The following is an 18,522-nucleotide window of genomic DNA, read 5'->3' as shown; positions in this document are numbered from 1 at the left end:
GAGCCCAGGACAGCAGATATCCTTGCCTGAACAATGTTAGTGAAACAGGTCTTTATTTAACTAATGGCGTAACTTTGTAGCTACCATTTAAAATTCATACTTATTTAATGACATGAATTTAAATCCTCCAGCTATCCTGATGGGATTCCAAATTGTGGCACTGGATCAAAAGTCCAGACATCCAATAATTGAACCTGTCTGCTGTCATTTCTGACCTACCTCAGACCTGATCTCTGAATTGTGAACATCGTTGAAGATTTCAATTCACCATTGCTTTTGCTTTACCTTAGTTTGAAGATACAGGCTCTTCGACCCATCGAGTCTGTGCAGACCCCGTGATATACTTCATACCGGGGACAATTTTTCACAATTTTACCGAAACCAATTAACCTACAAACCTGTACGTCTTTGGAATGTGGGAGGTAACGGGAACACACTGAGAAACAGGGGCCGGTTCCAGAACCAGGGGCCACAGTTTAAGAATAAGGAGTAAGCCATTTAGAACGGAGACGAGGAAACACTTTTTCTCACAGAGAGTGGTAAGTCTGTGAAATTCTCTGCCTCAGAGGGCGGTGGAGGCCGGTTCTCTGGATGCTTTCAAGAGAGAGCTAGATAGGGCTATTAAAAATAGCGGAGTCAGGGGATATGGGGAGAAGGCGGGAACGGGGTACTGTTTGGGGATGATCAGCCATGATCACATTGAATGGCGGTGCTGGCTCGAAGGGCCGAATGGCCTACTCCTGCACCTATTGTCTAGGTCTAAAACCCACGCGGTCACAGGGAGAATGTACAAACTCCGTACATACAGCACCCATTGTCAGGATCAAACTTGGGTTCTCTAGAGCTGTAAGGAAGTATCTCCACCAAGATCATCAGGACAATAGAATACTAGCCATTGATATATAAAGTGACGTATGTATCAGCCGTGGGCTGAGAAGAGATGTGAAATTTAGGCCAAACCACAAGTACACAGAATGACAACCAGCGGACAATATAGAGTGTTTATTAATCCAACATCGTCAAGTAATATTTTGTTTCCCTCTCATTTTATTGTGAATGATTGATGATAATGTTTTTAATATATTTATTCTACTCAAAAGTAACTTACATATGTAGTATATATATTGCAGATAAAATGTATGATTGAAGAAATGAATGTGTTATGTTACCCATGAATGAAAGATAGTTCATAGATATCTTCTGCTGTGCTCAGAATACTATCATGGGGAAACTATTCATTGGGGATTATAAATTGATACATGATTATTTGGTTAATTATTGTGGTTTGTTTAACAAAGAATATCAGAAACAATTTTCTTATTTTTATCTTCAAAGTCATCACCTTTTACAGGCAGCCATGCAAACATTTGGCCCGATGTTGCCTAAAATTAGACTTTAGATTTTTTGGACTTTAGGCTTCAGAGATACAACTTGGAAACAGGCCCTCCGGCCCACCAAGTCCGCGCCAACCAGCGATCACCCAATACACTCTCACTAGGGACAGTTTGCCATTTTTATCCGAAGCCAATTAAGCTAAAATCCTGGACGTCTTTCGAGTGTTGAGGAAACAGGATCACCTGGAGAAAACCGATGCGGTCACAGGGAGAATGCACAAAACTCCGTACAGACAGCATCCGTAGTCAGGATCGAACCCGGGTCTCTGGCACAGTTTAGGCTGCCCAAATTGTCTAGTGTGAACCTGTAGCCCAATCCAAGAAATATGAACAATTATTTTCTCTGTATTGGATATCCTTGTGACTTTTAAGTGAAACTACTACCTAACAATCACCAAATTATGAGCAAGACTGTTCTGTAAGCGCCATCTATTGGGAAAGCGATATGTATTTTACAAATTCCTCACTACAAGTTTCCAATCAAGTTATATAACATCCTGACTTGTAAATCTTTCAATGATCCTTCAACTTTACAGAGCTAGTTTCTGGAACTTCCTATCACTGGTCTCATTGTTACCACAACTTTTGAAGGTAAATTGAAGGAAATCGGTTCTGATTATCCTTTGTCAAACAACCATTGCCTTAGGAAGATCAATATCGTCTCCTTCGAAGAATGTTCGCAACCATTACTTCACTGTATCATCATCAGAACAGTATTGCTTGGATCCTGACTAGATAAGATAACGGTCCCATTTATGAATTTATTGGTCTTCTGAGCAACGTCTTCATTATGGATACGGGAAAATATGATATTGATTTTTGGAAAATAAATATAATTTTCATATGGTGATCCTTGACAAGCTTGTTCCACTATCCTCATTACCACAGTCATGTGGACATCTCGCAGACACCGACCCTGCTCTTCAGATTACTGGGCATTTGCTACATTCCTCCCTTCTCGTAGACAACTCCTGCAGCAGAGGCCGCAATAAATATTCTTCTAACTAATTATTTTCGCCGAAAGAGCTCTGGCAATCGTCAAAGGCAGGCACACGTGACCACTGTGAGCATTTGGCCCATTTACTCCAATCTGAATCCACACATTGTTAAGATAAGATCACATTTTGCAGTTAAACTTTGGTTGATATTAAAAATCAGTGGCCGTTTTCACCGACCATGGAACAAGATGCATGACTGAAGATAGACACAGAATGCTGGGATAACTCAGCGAGTTAGGCAGGCAGGCAGCATCTCTGGAGAGAAGGAATGGGTGAAGAAGGGTCTCGACTCGTTCCTTCTCTCCAGAGATGCTGCCTGATCCGGTGCGTCACTCCGGCATTTTGTGTCTTTCGTCAGTGTAAACCAGCATCTGCAGTTCCTTCCTACACACGATGCATGATCCACCTGGTTGATATGACCCAGCTGGCTACGTTGAGGTTTGCTATTCAGTGTGGCGATTAATGTTTTTTTCAAAATATCTTGAATCCTTTCAGCAGAGTGAGGGTGGGTGTTCTCCGCTTGCTCTGGGCTCTTGCTGACTTTACGGTGACGAGTTTAGCTGAGGTGATGGTGGGGATTTCCTTGTAGGTGGCGGTGGATAGTCGCTGCGTCCCGAAGGCAGGCGGGTGGTGTTTAACAGCTTGGGCGAAGGCAGGAGGGTGGGGAAGGCCCGACATGGGCTTGTCTTCGGAAATAAAGAGCGGCCTGACGGGAAGGTGGCGCTCAGTCTCCCGCCTCACCTCACGCACCAACTCATGGAACACATTCTGAACAGGAGGGAAATCCGAGCAGGCGGACACTTCGTTGAAGGAGCAGTTGTACTTGGCTGCCAGCGAGAGACCATCAGACTTGCTCACCTGCCTGTAAAACAGACAGAGAGAGAGAGAAAGAGAGAGATGATTTTCAAAATGCATTAGCGTTATATGTTAAGTCAAGTCAAGTCAAGTTTATGTTGGGGAAGTCCAGAACATGGGGTCACAGTTTAAGGATAAGGGGAAAATCTTTTAGGACCGAGATGAGGAAAACATTTTTCACACAGAGAGTGGTGAATCTCTGGAATTCTCTTCCACAGAAGGTAATTGAGGCCAGTTCATTGGCTATATTTAAGAGGGAGTTAGATGTGGCCCTTGTGGCTAAAGGGATCAGGGGGTATGGAGAGAAGGCAGGTACAGGATACTGAGTTGGATGATCAGCCATGATCATATTGAATGGCGGTGCAGGCTCGAAGGGCCGAACGGCCTACTCCTGCACCTATTTTCTATGTTTCTATGTTTCTATGTTATTATTCACATACACACACGTGATATGCAATGAAAGGAAAAGTGGCAATGCTCGCGGACTTTGTGCACAAAGACAAACAAACAAACTACAAACAGAATGGAACAGAATCACATATTCTTTTACATATTAAATATTGTGGGCGCAAGGAAAAAGGGAATAAAACAGCAATTTAAAAAAAAGCAGTAGAGTGGTACAGTAAACGTTAGTCTCTGGTGAGAGGAGTTTACAGTCCTAAGAAAAATCAAATACCTGAAAATATTGTGAAACATCAAAGCAATCCAAAGGAAAGATCTTAGAATGTAGATGGTTTGAAATAAACGGAGGAAGGTTGAAACCGAAAGTGGACACAAAAAGCTGGAGTAACTCAGCAGGGCAGGCAGCATCTCTGGAGAGAGGAGTCTGAAGAAGGGTCTCGACCCGAAACGCCACCCATTCCTTCTCTCCAGAGATGCTGCCTGACCCGCTGGGTTACTCCAGCTTCTTGTGTCTATCTTCGATTCAAAGCAGCGTCTGCAGTTCCTTCCTACACATGACACCTCTTACCTGTACCGCTCCATGTCCAGCTTACTCCCCAGCAGGGTGACGGGGTAGTCGTGCGGCTGTCCTTTGGTGTGGCTGCAAATGATCTCCAGATAATCCCGGCTCGCTTCGAAGCTCTTCCTATTGTCGATGCTGTAGACCACGACAAAGGCGTTTGCCCAGCTCAGGTATCGCTCAGAGTTCACGGGTTTCCCCTAAAGTTGCAAAACGCCAATGCTGGTTCATCATTCTATGGGCAGAGCATCACTAACGTATGTACATATAGGAACAATTACCCGTGGCCACAACATGGTACAGCAGGTAGTGCTGCTGCCTCCCACCTCCTGTGACCCGAATTCGGCCCTGATCTCCGTACCGGAGCACTACCTGTCAGTGTGGAGTTTGCACGTTCTCCCTACGACTATATTCAGTTCCCGGGTGGTTTCACTTCCCACTTCCCAAGGTTGCGCTGGTTGGAAGGTTCACTGGCTCCTTTGGATGGGAGGTGGGGCAGTCCAGAGATCTCATGGGTATAGGTGAGAGAATACCCGGAAGGAAAAATAAATGGGAGAGTGGGATTGATGGGAATTCTCTGGGAGCCAGCGTCGACTCAATGGGCCGAACAGTCTTCTGCTACGTTGCCCGGCGATATGAATGCACACAGTCTCTGTTACACACACATGCACACAATCTCCTTCACACCCCACACCCAGACACACACACACACACACACACACAGACACACACAGGGACACACCCAGACAAACACTGACACACCCAGACACAGCCACAGCCACACACACACACACACACACACACACACACACACACACACACACACACACACACACAGACAGACAGACACACACACACACACACACACACACACACACACACACACACACACACACACACACACACACACACACACACACACACACACACACACACACACACACACACACACACACACACACACACACACACACACACACACACACACACACACACACACACAGGTGCGTGCAGATAAAAACACGTGCGCACGTTCTATCAAACAGTCTGAGGAAGGGTTCCCATCCGAAACATCACATGTTCCTTTTCTCCAGAGATGCTGTCTGACCCGCGGAGTTACTCCAGCACTTGTGTCTATATCTCTCCCACACACATATGCATGCAGCCTCTCTCTCCCTCTGTCTCTCTCTCACACACACACACACATGCACACAGTCTCTCACACACACGTGTGCACACAGTCTTTCTCAACCACACCCACGTGTACAGGTGCGTGCAGCCAAAGAGATATACACACAGTTCCCCACACACTGGAATGATATGGAACGGAATATTTTATTGCCACACGTGACTGGGCACAGTGCGATTCATTGCTTGCATACACAATGGATACAAATACTTTGGAAAGGGCGCAGAGAAGAAATACGAGGATGTTGCCAGGACAAAGAGAGCCTGGGATATTGGGAGAGGTTGAGCATTCTATTCCATTGGAGCGCAGAAGGTGATCTTAGAGAGGTGTACAAAAGCATGAAAATAATAGATTGGGTAAACGCACGGAGTTTCTTGCCCAGAGTAGGGGAATCGAGAACCAGAGGACATAGGTGGAGGATATAGGTCTATGTCCTGAGGTCATACATAGGACTCTGCGACTCTATGGTGGCATTAAATGCAACAGCTCAGCAAAAAAATAAGGATTAAAAAGTTCAATAATTTTTCCTGTTGTCTATTTAAACATTGTTTCGTCAGCCCCGTGACTACAATACGCGAATGTGTGCATCTGTGTTTCCCCACTTTCCTCCCAAAATTGTTCCCGATGTTGGGGAAGTCCAGAACAAGGGGTCACAGTTTAAGGATAAGGGGGAAGTCTTTTAGGACCGAGATGAGAAAAACATTTTTCACTCAGAGAGTGGTGAATCTCTGGAATTCTCTGCCACAGAAGGTAGTTGAGGCAAGTTCATTGGCTATATTTAAGAGGGAGCTAGATGTGGCCCTTGTGGCTAAAGGGATCATGGGGTATGGAGAGAAGGCAGGTACAGGATACTGAGTTGGATGATCAGCCATGATCATATTGAATGGCGGTGCAGGCTCGAAGGGCCGAATGGCCTACTACTGCACCTATTTTCTATGTTTCTAAGTTTCTAACCCTCTAAAATGCGTGCAGGTTTATAGGTTACTTGGTTTTAGTAAAAATTGTAAGTTGTCCCTAATGTGTAGGCTCGAGCTAGTTTGCGGGGTCGGCGCGGACTCCGTGGGCCTGTTTCCGCGCTGTGTCTCAAAACGAACCCAAACCTCTCCTTGGCTTGTACAACGTTCTCCCCGCCACGTTACCTGGTCTGCCGTGTCCATTATCTTTAAGAACACCGACTGGTGATCCACGATTTCTTCCGTGGTGTAGATATCTTCTGCAAGCAAATATCAGCAATGACGAGTCACCATTGTGCCAGTGCCTATTTAAACTTACAAAATTCTTAAGGGGTTGGACAGGCTAGATGCAGGAAGATTGTTCCCGATGTTGGGGAAGTCCAGGACAAGGGGTCACAGCTTAAGGATAAGGGGGAAATCCTTAAAACCGAGATGAGAAGAACTTTTTTCACACAGAGAGTGGTGAATCTCTGGAACACTCTGCCACAGAGGGTAATTGAGGCCCGTTCATTGGCTATATTTAAGAGGGAGTTAGATGCGGCCCTTGTGGCTAAGGGGATCAGGGGGTATGGAGAGAAGGCAGGTACGGGATACTGAGTTGGATGATCAGCCATGCTCATATTGAATGGCGGTGCAGGCTCGAAGGGCCGAATGGCCTACTCCTGCACCTAATTTCTATGTCTATGTTTCTATATTTCAAACTCATAATGCACTGTGTTTAAGAAGGAACTACAGACGCTGGAAAATCGAAGGTAAACAAAAATGCTGGAGAAATTCAGCGGGTGCAGCAGCATCTATGGAGCGAAGGAAATAGGCAACGTTTCGGGACGAAACGTTGCCTATTTCCTTCGCTCCATAGATGCCGCTGCACCCGCTGGGTTTCTCCAGCATTTATTTATGTGTCCCTTCATAATGCACTAACATAGACACAAAATGCTGTCGTAACTCAGCGGGACAGGCAGTAGTACCTCTGGAGAGACGATAATATGAAAATGTATGGGATTTATGTTAAATGCAGATGGCCCATCGAGAGCCCTTCTTCAGACTGAGTCAGGGGAAAGGGAAACGCGAGACACATAGACGGCGACATAGAGTTGAAATGTAACTCTCCTGCCACACAGAAGAAACGAATAAAAGATATACAAGAAGCAACGATGAACAAGGAAACGGTCCATGGGTCGGTCGGGCAACATCCAGGGGTCGGGCAACATCCAGGGGTCGTGCTGAAACTATTCCTCAACAACTGACATGCCCCACTCTTGGGAATGTGTAGGGAGGAACTGCATGTGCTGGTTTACACCGAAGACAGACGCAAAACGCGGGAGTAACTCCGCGGGACAGGCAGCATCTGCGGAGAGAAGGAATGGCTGAAGTTTCGGGTTGAGACCCTTCTTCAGTCTATCTTGGGAACGCGTGTAGAGGACGATTCCGTGTGTGAGCTCAAACTCCAGCGCGAATTAACTTGCTAGTGTTCCCCAAAGCTTATATCCTACGTGGAGACAGGTTGAAATGTAACGTTATAAATGAGAAAACTCCAGGCACTTACCCAAGTGCGGGTCATACTCGCTGATGAATCTTTTAGTCAGAAACTTCACGGTGAGAGCTGAAAGAGCAGAGGTTTAATTAATGTCAGGGTGCTGAGTGTTGGAGGCGGCGCGGCTCAGGCCGGCATTGCCCGCTCAGGCTGCAGTTTCACCGGCGAGACCTGGCCAAGGACCGGGATCAAGGGAACTGAGTCCAATACCGACCCTCCTGCCCGCCCGCCCTGTGGGGCTAGCGCTGGGGGTTGCAACTGCCCGCTCACGGGACGCGGGACGCGGGCGGAACTCACCGGATTTACCGGAGCCGGCGTAGCCCAGGATGGCGATGCTACATTCCGGGGTGGGTGGGTGGTGGGCTCGGTCCCGCTCCCGGTCCGGGGCGCCCGGCAAAGTGACCACCCGGACCTTCCCAAACATTCCCCGCCGTCTGCTACACGGCGACTGTCAGCAGGCGGGTCCGCACCGGAGCTCCGCGCCCCTGGGCCGGCGGGGGGAGAGGGGGGGGGGGGGGGGGGTAGCTGTCAGGGGCCGCCTCCGCGGGAGGGAACCGCCCCGTGGGAGGGGACGATCCCGGGCAGGAGGGGAGTCGCTGCTGACATTGACCAGGGCGCCGGCGCTTTGATCCGCAGCTGCGCTCCTTGTAAGGAAGTCGCCACTCTCGCCGTCACGGACCCGCCGGGCGGGCAGCGGAGGGAGGGCCGAGTGGCCAGGGGCGAACGGGGTGGGGGGAGCTCCCCATCCTCACGCTGTCCCAGTGAAGCCGGCGCTCCCTCCGGCCAGGACCCCTCCCCGTCTCCCCCGTCAGCCCTTCTCAGTCTCCGGGAGTGTGTGAGTCTGGGGAGCAACTAACTAATCGCGGTCATGTTCCTGCTAAACTCTCCTGCCAGTCTCACTCCCTTTTGCAACAGCCGACGAACTCTTTACACTTCACACGAAAGTGTTGGAAAAACATCAGCGGGTCAGGCAGCGGGTCCGGGTTAAATGCCGGACTGTGTAAGTGTGGGATGATTGTTGGCAATGTCAGCCTGGACACACATGCCGTGTGATGCACTCCGGCTGCACGCTGCGTTAGATTTCGTGTGTCGTGTATGTGAATCTATGGCATAAAATCATAAGTGATAGGATGAGAAAGGAGGTCATTCGGCCCATCAAGTCTACTTCGCCGATCTATCTCTCCCTCCTTACCCCAGTCTCCTGCCTTCTCACCATAATCCCCTGACGCCCATACTAATCAAGAATCTATCTATCTCTGCCTCTCTCCGCGTGTTAGATTCCGTGTGTTATCTATGCGAATCTACGTGTTAGATTTCGAACATTCTGCCCTTTTTAATTTTCAATTGTTTTCAACCCTCCGATGCTTTGACAAGTTGGATTAAGAACACTTAAAGCTGGATTAAACTTCCACTTTCATGTTAATGCCAATATTTAAACCATCACCCACAATATGTTCGGCAGTTTCACTGGGATGGCTGATAAATGCCAGGTTCACCTTTATTTATTTAAATTCGCTTTTACTGAGATTAATATATTCAAATAATCTGAAGTTGCATTAAAATATTAGAACGGCAGTGATGATCAGATCATGTTATACATGCAACGCATGTGTGGGGTCATTGGATGAAATTCAGTGACAATATTGATCAGTTCATCCCAGGCATTCTTTGGAACGGCAAGGAAAAGTAACTAACGAAGTTATCGGTAACCGGTTTGAATGTGTAGGAAGGAACTGCAGATGCTGGTTTAAACTAAAGATAGACATAAAATGCTGGAGTAACTCAGCGGAACGGGCAGCATCCCTGGAGAGAAGGAATGGGTGACGTTTCGGGTCTGAGGAAGGGGGGGTCTCGACCCGAAACGTCACCAAGTTGTTCTCTCCAGAGATGCTGCCTGTCCCGCTGAGTTACTCCATCTTCAATCACCCCTTTGTCTCCCCCGAGAATTTAGTTCAAAAACACGGTTTCAACTAATGCGCGCCTCTTTGTGATCTTCTTGTAAACAATTTATCTCAAGGCAGAACGGCCCATGTCCCTTCAGTCCTCTGACACTCCGCGCCTCTCTCTGCCCTCTATCTCCTGTTTGACCACCACTCTCTTATCTCGGAGCCGGGGAAGACAGGCTCGATAAACTAAGCGCAATCCACTCTGAAACAAAGATAGACATAACGTGCTGGAGTAACTCGGCGGTCCAGGCAGCATCTCTGGAGAGAAACGATGGGTGACGTTTCGGGGCGGAACTCAGAACCCTGAGCCATGCACTCTTCACTCTGCTCAATATTTGTATTTAGAATTAACAGCGACCTGCACTGCCCCAACTAAACGGGTTAGCGTCATCGGTGCATGGTTTGAAAGTACCTTGTGCTGAGCCAACAGAATATCAACACCCACGGTGAATCTCTCTATCCTCCCATTGCAGCTCCAACCTGTCTGTTTCACTCCAGTCTTAATCTAAACACACCCAAGATCTGAACACGAACACCCCCCCCCCCCTCCCCCCAGTTTTGATTTTAATTTGCTTTTGATAGAACTTGCTCAGATGCTATTTGGAAATCTAAAGCCACAACGTTAAAACATGATCTTCTGCACGGGTGTTGGTCGCTTTGCTCTGCATCTTGTACTTGTGCGCGACTTGGCCTGTACTCAAGTGTTGTTGGTGGGACAGGATAGCTGCCTTTCACTGCCTTTCACTGTCTTTCACTGTCTTCACTGTCTTCATTGCCTTCACTGTCTTCACTGTCTTCATTGCCTTCACTGTCTTCACTGTCTTCATTGCCTTCACTGTCTTCACTGTCCTTCACTGTATTTCACTGTCTTCACTGTCTTCACTGCCTTCACTGTCTTTCACTGTCTTCACTGTCTTCACTGTCTTCACTGCCTTCACTGTCATCACTGTCTTCACTGTCTTCACTCTCACTTCTTCACTGCCTTCACTGCCTTCACTGTCACTGCCTTCACTGTCTTCACTGTCTTCACTGTCTTCACTGTCTTCACTGTCTTCACTCTTTCACTGTCTTTCACTGTCTTTCACTGTTTTCACTGCCTTTCACTGTCTTTCACTGTCTTTCACTGCCTTCACGGTCTTTCACTGTCTTTCACTGTATTTCAGTACACATCACAATAGTAATCGAATACCAAGTACATAACGCCACAAGGTTGTTAGGGTGACAGGTTCACGATTCCTCAATAAAAGTCAGGGAATGTTGCCATTTTAGGCAGGGTGACTGCTTCACTCAAAGGATAAACATCGTTTAACTCTGAAGGTTTGTGTTGTTTTAATTTCACTTAATTGTTGACTTTAACTTCAATTTTATCTGTGTCCTGAATTTTGTTCTCGTTCGTCTCTGCTGGTTGTTAACTCTCCTCCCCCTCACACCCACTGCACCTTCATGAATCTGTGGTGGTGAATCTGTGGAATTCTTTACCACAGAAGGCCGTGGAGGCCAAGTCAGTGGGTATTTTTAAAGCAGAGATAGCTAGATTCTTGATTAGTTCATTGGCTATATTTAAGAGGGAGTTAGATGTGGCCCTTGTGGCTAAGGGGATCAGAGGGTATGGAGAGAAGGCAGGTACGGGATACTGAGTTGGATGATCAGCCATGATCATATTGAATGGCGGTGCAGGCTCGAAGGGCCGAATGGCCTACTCCTGCACCTAATTTCTATGTTTCTATGTACTTGTGTCAGATGCTATGGGGAGAAGGCCGGATAATGGGGTTAGTTAGGAGGGAGAGATAGATCAGCCGTGATTGAATGGCGGAGTAGACTTGATGGGCCGAACGGCCTAATTCTGTTCCTATCACATGATCTTATGAAGGTACACAAAAAAAAGCTGGAGAAACTCAGCGGGTGCAGCAGCATCTATGGAGCGAAGGAAATAGGCAACGTTTCGGGACGAAACGTTGCCTATTTCCTTCGCTCCATAGATGCTGCTGCACCTGCTGAGTTTCTCCAGCTTTTTTGTATAGCTTCGATTTTCCAGCATCTGCAGTTCCTTCTTAAACACATGATCTTATGATCTACCCTTTCTTTGTTTTTATTTAGATCATCATTACACTGCAGCTGGGATGTCCAATTAAGATGACTTCTGGTCACAAAATCAAAGAGTGTTTAGTCTAACAGCTCACAGCCGTCCACCCGAATCTACCTGGCGAAATCTGCAGTTACTAAACACGAACAATGAACACCCCAACCACACTCAGCGTGGATCTCAGAGAGTTTTTTTTCTTCCCGTGCAGAATTTGCAAACGCCATTCATCATAAGGTACAGAGAACGCGATTGCTATAGTTGTAATGTTGCAAGCTTGCCCGGGCTCTCAACACTTCACAGTTTCGCCAAGAAACATTCCACACGCAGATGAAAAAAGCAACGTAATCGCGTATCTGCATTCTTGAATCCAGGCTCAGCAATTATCAGTTGGTGAAAGCACTTGAAAAATGCAAAATATTTTTTTCTGAAGGGAGATATACAAGGATTTGTGGTCTACGTTGCAACGTGGCCTTTAAATTAAAACATTTCCCAAGCACAAGATGAGACCATTTGACCCATCCAAACTCCACTGCCTTCTCATCAGACCCAGCTCAACACACTTCCCCCAAAGCCGATTCCTTTTGTGAAAGCTCCGATTGGCTATGTCCGTGCTGGGATTGATCTGCGTGGGTACCTGGAATGCACTGCAAGGGTTGTGGTCGAGGCAGATAGACAGTGTCGTTTAAGAGACCTTCAGACAGACACGGAAATATGCAAGGAAAGGAGGGATATTCATTAAGTGTATGCAGGTGATATCACTTTATCTTGGTCTCATATTTGGTACAGACGTTGTGGATGGAAAGGCCTGCACCTGTACGGTATGGTTCTTTATTATGTTGTCCATCCAACTTGCTTTACACTGCAGCTGTGATGTTCAATTAAGACGACTTCTAGTCACAAAATCAAAGAGTGTGTAGTCTAACAGCTCATAAACGTCCACCTGAAACTATCTGGTGAAATCTGTAGTTACAAAACACCAACAATGATCACTCAAACCACACCCAACGAGGATCATGAAATACCGAGCCTTGTGATATGTTCCCTTGGAATTGACAAGCTTGTTTAACGTCCCACACTGCAGGGTATCCAAAAATAACCAACTTGGCAGCGTTGCTCAAAGTGAAGCAGTTTGAGTCCACTCATTCATCTCTGAGCTCAGAGGCATTAGCAGCGTTGCAAACACAATGGCAAACTCTGGGATATTTATATTCCTGCAGTTCTGTTTATTCTGGGCTTTGAGACATTGTGCACGTTGTCTCCGAGCGGCATGGAAAGTTCTAGTTATTATGGTTTGGTTCACAGAAACTGTTTCAGTGAAGCAAATCATGGTAAGAAAGCGATGAGGGCTGTGACTGGGTCTGTGAGATAGTTGCCTCCGGGTCAAACGCAGCTGATCTTTAAACCTCCGCAACTGCAGTTATGAATTTGGCAGAAAGTCCCACAACTGTTAGAAGAAGATAAATATTACAAAATGATTAAACCCATCCCAATTCACTCTGCCCAATTCCATCGTTCAGGACCAAATCGCGGCTCCAGTGTAACCAACAAATATTTAATTTTTAAACTAAGAGACCAAGGGAGCTAACTTTCAAATGGGAATTACATCTATATTTAAAAGGAGAAAATGCAGGACTATAATCCAAGGAAACTGGTCAACACTTTCAAAGAACTAGCAGGCACCTGATGGGCCAAATGGCTTGTGGGTGAGAAAAGAGAAAGGGCTGGAACATCTCAACAGGGCTAGTGGGAAATAAACAAGGTTAATGGTTCAGATCAAATGCACTTTGTCAAATGCTCGGATCGTTATCTTAAACTGGACATGCTAAATATGTTTCTCTCTCTGCAGTTTCTGAGTGTTCCCGGCATTTGCTGTGTTTTGATTTCCATTCCATAGGCTTGCTGATGTGTTATATACTTCTACGCATCTGTGACTTTGTATCCTCAGATCTCTTATAACTTGATCCAATTGGTTTCAAAGTGTTTTAACGTAGAGACGGCGCACTATATAATGTGTAGGAAGGAACTGCAGATGCTGGTTTGCATCAAAAATGCTGGAGTCAGGCAGCATCTCTGGGGAGATGGAATAGGGAACATTTCGGGTCGAGACCCTTCTTCAGATTGAGGGAGACTTAAGACTCAGTCTGATGACGGGTCTCGACCCGAAAAGTCACCTATCATTTTCTCCAGAGATGCTGCCTGACCCGCTGAACACTACATGACTGACTTTACCGATGATGATCAAAATGTCAGTGAGAGAAATTGCTAATTTCCCCTTTGACTACCACCCCTGGAGTAGCTCAGCTGGACAGGCAGCATCTCTGGGAAGAAGGGATGGGTAACGTTTCGGGCAGAGGCCCTTCTTTAGACCCAACACGTCACCCTTCCCTTCTCTCCAGAGATGCTGCCAGTTCCGTTCAGTTACTCTAGCAGAGTCTGGACCCCGGGGGGGAGACAGACAGTGCCCGTGGCCACGCAGTGAGAGTGGGGGTCGGATCCGGTGCAGGATTGCCGGAGAGGCGCGGGGACTGATGGCAAGGCTGACCACCGCTCTCCAGTTTCATCCAAAATAACCCGCTGACTGCACCTGCTATGTCGCCCGCTCTCCGGGGACCCGATATTAATAGCTCACAGGCTGGGCCGTGGCCACGGGTTCCCCACAGACCCTGTCTGTCCCCTTGGACATTGGCCGTGGTGTGAGTCCCTGTCCTGCTGCCCCGAAACAGAGACAGTGCGCTCCTTTCTCCAGGACCCCCCGCCGGTGCCGGGGCTGAGCCGCACCGTGTAGCCGGTACCGGGGAGAGATTCACCGTGCAGCCAGTAACGGGAGTGTAACCGGTACCGGGCAGCGAGGCGCCATGCAGCAGGTGCCGGGCTCGGTGCGACTGAAGGTGGAGCAGCGGGTGTTCACGGTGGGCCGGCGGGAGCTGAGCGAGGGCAGCGACTATTTCAGGGCTCTGTTCGCTTCGGGCATGCGGGAGAGCGGCCAGGAGGAGATGGTGCTGCCGCTGCTGGCGGCCCGGGGCTTCGCCCTGACCGTGCAGGTGCTGGCGGGCGAGCGGCCGGCTCTGAGCGGCGAGGAGGAGATCGGAGACGCTGCCGAGTGCGCGGCTTTCCTGCAGGCGAGGCCCCTGAGCCAGCACATGGTCCACTGCATCAGCCCCGGCAACTGCGCGCTGATGCTGCAGGCCGCCGCCGTGTATGGGCTCCCCGAGCTGCTCCACGCCTCGGCACTCTACATCAGGGACCTGCATCCCGATGTACGGCAGGAGCTGAGCTACCTGGCCCAGGATCAACTGGACTACATCGAATCCCTGTCCCCCAGTACACTGGTAGCCATGACCACCCACTCCCCCTCTCCCCAACATCTCCAGGATCACTCCAGGACCATCTGTTACCTGGACGAGGCGGACAATGTGTGGAGAGATCTCACCTGGTTGCCCGAGCCGGCCAGCACATCCCTCGCCGGCATCACAGTCATGGACAACAGCATCTACATAGTGGGAGGAGTGGACGGCGTGAGCAAACGGGTGGTGCCAACTAACTTTTGCTACAACACAGACAGGGACAGCTGGAGCGAGTTTCCTTGCGGCCAATACCTTCGCCACAACGTGGCTCTGAGCGGCCAAGACGGCAGCCTCTTCGCCATCGGTGGCGTGTGCAAGGGTAAAGTGGTGGCCACCGTGGAGAGGTTTCACGTCGCCTCCAACTCTTGGTCCTCGGTTGCCCCGCTGCCCAGACCCGGGGAAGGGGTGGCGTGCACTCGAGCGATGGGCCGAACGTTCGTGTGTCTCTGGTTCCCCATGGAGACCACGGACATTTACGAGTACGGGACCCAGGGGGACGAGTGGACTCTAGTGACCACGCTCAGGCGCCAGCAGAGCTACGGCCACTGCATGGTGTCCCACGTAGACAACCTGTACGTGATGAGAAACGGACCGGCCGACGACTTTCTGAGATGCTTCATAGATTGTTACAACCTGACCCGGGACCAGTGGAGCAGCCTCTCCGGGTATTATGTCAACAGTAAAGGGGCACTTTTCACAGCCACCGTCAGAGGCGACCGGGTGTTTACCGTCAACAGAATGTTGACTCTGGTCTACAATATCCAGGGGGACCGCTGGAAGCCGGTGAAGGAAGCGGCTGGTTTCCCTCGGAGTGGCTCCATGTACAGCTTCTTACTCCGGCTCCCGAAGAGGCGACTCGCTACCCGCCACACGACTATGAATGAATGACAATAGACAATAGGTGCAGGAGTAGGCCATTCGGCCCTTCGAGCCAGCACCGCCATTCAATGTGATCACGGCTGATCATCCCCAACCAGTACCCAGTTCCTGCCTTCGCCCCATATCCTCTGACTCCGCTATCTTTAAGAGCCCTATCTAACTCTCTCTTGAAAGTATCCAGAGAAGCGGCCTCCACCTCCCTCTGAGGCAGAGAATTCCACAGACTCACCACTCTGTGTAAAAAAGTGTTTCCTCGTCTCCGTTCTAAATGGCTTACCTCTTATTCTTAAACTGTGGCCCCTGGTTCTGGACTCCCCCAACATCGGGAACATGTTACCTACCTCTTGTGTGTCCAAACCCTGAATAATCCTATCTGTTTCAATAAGATTCTCTCTCATCCTTCTAAACTCCAGAGTATACAAGCCCAGCCGCTCCATTCGCTCAGCATATGGCAGTCCCGCCATCTGGAAATCATGTGTGGCTACTGGTAAGTCAAGCCTAAAGAAGAATTAATGTCATTTTCATTCCCTCTACTTTGGTCTGCACTCCACATCAGACAATGTTTCCAGGAGATCTAACCTCCAGCTCCCAGCATTGAGCATTATAAATACATCACTTTTCCGGCAATTGTGTTCAAATGCCTCAATGCTTTCTTGATACCCTTTTGGCTGATATTCCCATTCCATTAATTAATTAATTAAAACTATTTTTAAACTACTCGTGATGTTATTCTCATCAGACGTCCAGTATTACCATATCAAAAGGACACCACTGAAGGACACATCTTTAAATACTTGCCATTCACAGTTTCTGCTGCTGGTGTTATCCCTAACATGTACATGGAAATCAGGGTGCAAGTTTCTATTGACTGGGCTCATAAGACAGTTTTGCAAGCAATATTGTTTTAACTTGTCTATATAATTACTTTTATTTTTGGAGCACCAATCTTATCTTTAGTGAAAGATTGTATGCTGGATATATTCCAGCACTTGGTACAACAGAGGAACACATGTGCAGGAGTAGATCATTCACCCCTTTAGTCTGTTCTACCATTTATATGATGATGATCAATTCAGATCTACTGTTCTTCCTTTCTGTCCATATCCCTTGACTCCTTGGTATCTGAAAGGTGTTTCCCATTTTGCATTGAACCATTATATCTGGTTTATGTTTCAGCATTGCATTTGCTGCAAATGAATTTCAGAGTGAAATAGAGCATAGAACAGTACAGCACAGGAACAGGCCCTTCAGCCCATAATGTCTGTGCCAGACATGATGCCAAGATAAACTAATCTCCTCTGCCAGTACGTGATCCATATCCCTCCATTGCTTGCCCACTCGGGTGGCACAGTAGAGTTGCTACCTTACAGCAGTAGTTGCTGCCTTACAGTGCCAGAGGCCAGGGTTCGATCCTGACTACAGGTGCTGCCTGTACAGAGTTCGTACATTCTTCCTGTGACCACGTGGGTTTTCTCTGGGTGCTCCGGTTTCCTCCCACACTCCAAAGACATACAAGTTTGTAGGTTAATTGGCTTTGGCAAAAATTGGAAATTGTCCCTTGTGTGTAGGATAGTGCTGATGTCTGGGTTGATCGCTGGTCGGTGTGGACTCAGTGGGCCAAAGGGCCTGTTTTCATGCTGTATCTCTAAAGTTTAAATGGTGCCTATCTAAAGTCTTTTAAATGCCACTGCCATCTGCCTTCAACACCACTCCTGGTAGCGTGTTCCAATCCCCAAAACTCTCTGTGCAAAAAACCCGCCCCACAAACCTCCTTTAAAGCTGTGCCCTCTAGTTTTTGACATTTCCACCCTGAGACAAAGGTTCTGACTGTCTACCCTATCTATGCCTTTCACAATGTTATATAGTTTTATCAGGTCTCCCCGCAACCTCTGACTTTCCAAAGAAAACAATCCGATCTGTCTGTCCAACTTCTCCTCATAGTCAGTACTCTCCACAAAGATTCTGGCTCGCCTCTTTTGCACCACACTCCCAAACCAAACTCCTATAAAGCTACAACCTGATCCTGTCTCCTACACTCAACGCCCAATTCTCAATTAAATTGATAATAGAGTTCAAAATAGCTGATGGGTGTAAGCCAAATGACTAATGTAGGAATATGTCCAAAGGCTTTGCATCAAATCCAGAAAAAATAACAACTTAGGAGACTTTGATACGAGAAAGAAATGCAAAGCCTTCAATGAAAAGATGAGTCGAAATACAGGAAAATATATACACAGATAGAAGCTTGGCTATCTCTTTATCCCTATAAAAATCCATGGTCTATTTTACACGAAGAAGCTAGGCTTGCAGTAACCGGTAGTTATGTTTTCTGGAGGAGTGTGGCTTTGTGAACAAATTTGTAAACTGTTTGATAAACTGTTGGCTT

General features: G+C 47.8%; 2 protein-coding genes across 2 annotated transcripts; one reads left to right on the top strand and one right to left on the bottom strand.

The window, feature by feature from the left end:
- Positions 1-987: 987 nt before the first annotated feature.
- On the bottom strand, positions 988-8,390 carry rasl12 (RAS-like, family 12). Its single transcript, XM_055661147.1, has 5 exons — positions 8,182-8,390; positions 7,897-7,953; positions 6,537-6,610; positions 4,218-4,408; positions 988-3,254 (listed from the first exon to the last, which is right to left on the bottom strand). Exons 1-5 carry the CDS (start codon positions 8,306-8,308, stop codon positions 2,864-2,866), a joined length of 840 nt encoding a protein of 279 aa, XP_055517122.1. The 5' UTR covers positions 8,309-8,390; the 3' UTR covers positions 988-2,863.
- Positions 8,391-14,641: 6,251 nt separating this feature from the next.
- On the top strand, positions 14,642-17,915 carry LOC129712600 (kelch repeat and BTB domain-containing protein 13-like). The gene has a single exon (XM_055661146.1). The coding sequence runs from the start codon at positions 14,769-14,771 to the stop codon at positions 16,143-16,145; it is 1,377 nt and encodes a 458-aa protein (XP_055517121.1). The 5' UTR covers positions 14,642-14,768; the 3' UTR covers positions 16,146-17,915.
- The last annotated feature ends 607 nt before the right edge of the window (positions 17,916-18,522 follow it).

Source organism: Leucoraja erinacea, chromosome 33 (genome assembly GCF_028641065.1).
Source record: "Leucoraja erinacea ecotype New England chromosome 33, Leri_hhj_1, whole genome shotgun sequence".
In the NCBI taxonomy this organism is placed as follows: domain Eukaryota; kingdom Metazoa; phylum Chordata; class Chondrichthyes; order Rajiformes; family Rajidae; genus Leucoraja; species Leucoraja erinaceus.
The sequence above is the reverse complement of the archived record's forward strand: the minus strand, read 5'-3'. Positions and strand labels throughout refer to the sequence as shown.

Excerpts from the sequence above, each read along its gene's own strand:
- LOC129712600 (XM_055661146.1), top strand. The coding sequence starts at position 14,769 with ATGCAGCAGGTGCCGGGCTCGGTGCGACTGAAGGTGGAGCAGCGGGTG.
- rasl12 (XM_055661147.1), bottom strand. The coding sequence starts at position 8,308 with ATGTTTGGGAAGGTCCGGGTGGTCACTTTGCCGGGCGCCCCGGACCGG. Across the intron at positions 7,954-8,181 it reads CGCCGGCTCCGGTAAATCCG|CTCTCACCGTGAAGTTTCTG; the intron begins GTGAGTTCCGCC and ends CTGCTCTTTCAG. Across the intron at positions 4,409-6,536 it reads TAATGGACACGGCAGACCAG|GGGAAACCCGTGAACTCTGA; the intron begins GTAACGTGGCGG and ends TTGCAACTTTAG.